Here is a 5,000-nt window from a genome sequence, read left to right as displayed (position 1 = left end):
TGGATTAATTTGGGTGCACTCTATTATCATTATCAATGTTTTATTTTGTATATATTGCAAGTGATCTTGAAAATCATGCGTTGCAAACATAGTCGATTGTGGCTCTTGTAAATTGTTTCAAGACAGTAATTGAATATTCCCTTTGTTGTCTAAATGTTGTAATCTATCTTAGTAGTTTCTTATTGATTTTTAATGTCAGATTTGTGCCATGTGGGTTGAAGGTCATGAATATCAAAATTGAGGCTCAGAATTTTGAGGATGTTTGGACATCTAATTCCCCTTTTTATGGTTGTCTGGAGTAAGTAATATTACTGATGATTTCTGTGGTGAGGCTTCGATTCTATTATTTCTGAGCCATTGTTATTTGTCTTGGGTGTTCATAACTGATATTTTGTTGTCTCTGCAATGGGGCGTAATCATCAGGCCATCTCCATAGTTGAGGGCATTGGTATTATGTCCAGGATTTGATGTTGGGAAATTCCTTGTGAGAAGTCTCAATAACATTGGTGAGAGCATTGCGCCTTGTAAAATTCTATTCACCAGTCTTCTTACCCCATAAATGTTGTTATTTTGGATGACATTGTCTATCTCCTAAGAAGTTAGCTTTGTTTTGACATTGATGCGGATACCTGTCTACATAATCTTTTTGATAGTATGTGTCGCCCACCTTTGCCACTTTCGTCACTTTCTCCACTGTTAATCCTGTCGACTCTTGTCGTCCTTTTGGTCCTCAATTATGGATATATCAACTCTCTTCCTCTTAGTTATAATCTTCTGTCCAGGAGCATTAGAAATGTATTTTCTTATTGTGTATCTTTCTTCAGTTAATTCTTATTCAGAGTGCTCCAAAGGAATCCCCCGAGAGCACGTGCGCAAGATCCTACGTGAGCTTTGCAGTGGCATAGTGATTTCCTTAGTCCAATAATCTTTAACTTTATATTTAAGATCCTCTCCAAAGGGAGTGATCTTACAATCGTGAACCAATTGAATTTTCTCATCCTCCAACCTTTCACCAATCAGATTCGTTGTTACAAATATATATGCCAATATTGTTTACTTAAATAATCTCGAGTCTCTACATATCTCACTTAGCTTACAAAGGAATACCATGTTTATCAACAAGGTGGAAAGCGGACCTGCTCGCTCGCTATACTGTTCCGGTGAGTGTCGGATAATATTTGATTTCTTCATCCTTCTGATTATAATAAATGATGTTAAGGCAGCAACAACTAAGGAGAAAAGAGCAATTAAGAAAAGGAGATAATTGATAGAAGAGTTGTTTGTGTTAGATCTCAGTGGAGGATGTTTTCTTTCGAGTCCCCGACCACTCTTTATCGACAAGGCGGAAAGCGGACTTAAGCAACCCGCTCGCTCTCTATATTCTTCATCCGTCTGATTACAATAAATAATGTTAAGGCAACAGCAACTAATAAGGAGAAAAGAACAATTAAGAAAAAGAGATAATTAATAGAAGAGTTGTTTGTGTTAGATCTCAGTGGAGGATGTTTTCTTACCTTTAAGGGTGTTAGCAATAGTGAAGAGTGCCCCTGCATGATTTTCACACTTGCCAGAAACTGAGATAGTACCTTCAGTTGATTTCAATCTAAGACCTAATTCAGGACAAATGATAGATATTCTGGTTATGTTTGGGAAACACAGTAAATGTGAACTTCCTGGATTACAAATATATTTTTTGTAATGACAATTCTGCATCACTGACACGATTCTAGCTGGTGAAGCTTTACAAGCTTTTTTTCAGTTTTTCACGGAACACAAAAAGAGAAGAGTGATGGAGGCAGGGGTTCTTATTAGTGACTGTACTCCCTATTAAGATATCTAGAGAAAGGATATAATTTAGTGGATCTATTACCGCTATGTCAACTTTAAAAAGGTGAATTATTTACCTTCATTGGGAAGGGTATCAGTTTATACAGGTTATATCTAAATTCAGAAGAGAAAGAAACTTCTATTTTTACTGAAGAAACATTTAAGTATGCATTTAACAAGTGGTAATAAAATGCTATATTTACTTCACCAAAGAAAGGTTGAACATTTCAATTGTTCTTAGCTGGGTTAATTATCCTTATAAGTTGGGGTATTGGGAAAAGGGAGGATGTGACTTGACCAGAATTTGCTCAAATCAAATCTTGCACAAAGGATTCCAACTGAGATTGCATCTCAGTTATCTACAAGTACATAGCATCAAGCAGTAAGAAAATAAGTAAGGAATTCTCTTATTCAGACTGGCTGTTACTGAATTTCTCTAAATTCTCTGTAATCTCAGAGATTAAATCCTCAATATTTTCTGCAGTGGTTTGTAAATTATCAATCTTTATTACTTTTTCATTTAATCTATTCACAGAATTCTTTAAATCAACAAAGAAGGCAAAATTGGATATTTCTAATATATATATGCACATATATATATGTATGTATGTATGTGTGTATGTATGTATGTATGTATAAAGTGGTTAGTGACTGAGTTTGTGAAGTTATGTGATCGGAGAATGTTGAGGGTAGATGTGTGTAAAAGAAAGGTGATGAGATTCACAAAGGAAGAGAGTAGAAGGGAGTTGGAAGTAAGTCTTAGAAGAGGAGAGAGGAGATGATGGGGGAATTGTATAGTTTGTCTTTGTGTATGTGCGCGCCATTGTGTATTTGCCCTTTGTGTGTGTATGTATGTATGTGGGTATGTACAGTATGTATAATACCCATGTTATTTCTACTGTCATTTTCCATGTCCATATGTAATAATCTATTCCACTTTTTTTTTTCTAACTGTATTATTTATTCAGTTTTACTTATCTAGTGTTCATACTTTTTGTGGTCATATGAGTACCCTTTCCCTGACTCTTGATTGACTCACGGTACCACCTAAGGATATGACCAAGGAATACGAGTTTAGGCGTGAAGGGGTAGAACGAAAGAAAAATATAAGAAATATATATATATATATATATATATATATATATATATATATATATATATATATATATATGCACAAGTATCACAAATCACACGTGACTACACCAAAATGCTGAATACCACAGGGAAAAGAAAAATTCTTGGAATCCGAGCGCTTTCGTGATATTTGTTCACATCCTCAATCCTTGAAGATGTGAACAAATATCACGAAAGCGCTCGGATTTCAAGAATTTTTCTTTTCTCTGTGGTATTCAGCATATATACATATATATATATATATATATATATATATATATATATATATATATATACATACATACATATATATCAACTCGGAAGCCAATGGGTCACAGTGTTCCAGAGAACCACGAAATGTTTCCACTACAAAAACACAAGTGATTACCAAGCCACCCTGCTTCGTAGTCCGTCAGTCGAGGGTACGAGGGATCGGAGACATTGGCTATTTTGTTGTCACGGTTGGCCTTGATGAGGTCAGTCAGGACGTTTGGCCACGTCATAAAACTTCCCTCCATCATCATACAACCTGCAACCACAATCGCAAACATAGCCTGTAACAGAAAATTTTACTTTTAAGAAAGACATGATACATGTTTGGAAATCTAAGAAAAGGGTAGGTCTCTCTCATGAGTGGGTGTTGTGGGACCAACTAGGTAAGATCACCCGCTCTCACGTAATTGTTTTGTGTGTCTGTGTCTGTGTATGGTGGCGGGTGTGGGAGATGATGCTCCAACGTATTGACAAAACAGGGAAGGGAGCTGGTGATACAGTATTAGCAGAGGTGGACAGTCTTTCTCACATGTGAACTAAAACGCGATGAATTTTTATGTGAGAAAATTAGACAGGACATGTATTTTGATAGAGGAAAAGTGTGTTGATATTTGCACTTCTTAACCGTGATATTCATGAGGCATGTGTGTGTGTTTGCAGAGATCTCATTCTTTGCGAGTTGAAAATAAAACTTATATGTAATAAACATAATACAGCACAAATACATGGAAAATAAAAAGTGCTTTGATGGCTCAATATCGAGAGATCTAAGCTATATTTTCAACCTTGCTGAAACATTTAATGGTGGCAGCGAAATGCCACCACATCTCCTTAAAAACTGAAGTTAGTGTTTTCCATATACGGAGACTGACCCACAAGTGCCTACAAGTGCTTCGGTAGATAAACGTCTCACCCATACAAAAGGAATAATCCCAGTGGTCACCACACCAAAACCACATACTGGATCATTCCCAATACGCTCAAGTGCATTGTGCTGACATAGTACAACAAATTAAAAAAATCTTTCGTTCACATGAGACAGTGCAACAAAGTAAAAAACTTTCGTTCACCTCCGACATAGTGAAAGCAAGTGAAAACTTTCGTTTACATCTGACACAATACTACTCACTAACGAACAGCAGCCCTAGCGACCAACCTCATCAGCAAAAATTCCAACAGTACTGTCAAACACAACCCCGTTAACCCATTAAACTCCGATGACAAGAATCTTGTCATCGGAGTTTACTGGGTTAACGAAACTTATGCTTGATTACATTAAATCCAATGTATACCTATATTCTGAACTAATAATTGGTTATACTTCGAGGCCATACATATACTCAACCTTACCTCTTTCCATGTTCTCATATTCTCTAGTATTATTCACAATATATCCATAGCATTGTTTGTTGCACATGTACACATGAAAACCAAGGGAACATGTCTCACCAAGAGATGATAGAATAATCTTTTACCTTTGTATATCGTTACCACTCCGATAGGTATAAATACCTCAACCCTGAACAGTGTTGAATAACAGAAAAGTACCCTCTTCCAACATAGGTGACAGCGTATAAAGCCCATAACATCAGAAAAAACTGACATCTATTATGTCTAGTGACACAATAATAATGGTGTTTAAAGGGTCCCCCAGGTAAAAGGGGAGTAAAGATTGATGGAACCAAAGTGTGAACCGAATAAAAAATGGAGTCGGACACTCCACTTTAAGAACTATCATGCCTGGGCAAAACAACTGATCATGTCATGATACTTACTTGATTACACCC

General features: G+C 36.3%; 1 protein-coding gene across 2 annotated transcripts in view; it reads right to left on the bottom strand.

Annotated features, from left to right (window-relative positions):
- LOC143030997 (facilitated trehalose transporter Tret1-like) overlaps positions 1–5,000 on the bottom strand; it is a 20,063-nt gene that overhangs the window by 11,773 nt on the left and 3,290 nt on the right. Inside the window, exons 2-3 of one of the 2 annotated variants that reach the window (XM_076194317.1) lie at positions 3,329–3,494; positions 1,515–1,610 (exon numbers count right to left, since the gene is read on the bottom strand). In XM_076194317.1, the coding sequence (XP_076050432.1) occupies positions 1,515–1,610; positions 3,329–3,494 (262 nt within the window). The remainder of the gene's footprint in view (positions 1–1,514; positions 1,611–3,328; positions 3,495–5,000) is intronic. The other variant, XM_076194319.1, reaches the window with a different exon arrangement.

The sequence above is a fragment of the Oratosquilla oratoria genome, chromosome 12 (genome assembly GCF_046742065.1).
Source record: "Oratosquilla oratoria isolate Oo_2021 chromosome 12, ASM4674206v1, whole genome shotgun sequence".
Lineage (NCBI taxonomy): Eukaryota > Metazoa > Arthropoda > Malacostraca > Stomatopoda > Squillidae > Oratosquilla > Oratosquilla oratoria.
Note: the sequence above shows the minus strand (reverse complement) of the source record. Positions and strands in the feature narration are given on the sequence as shown.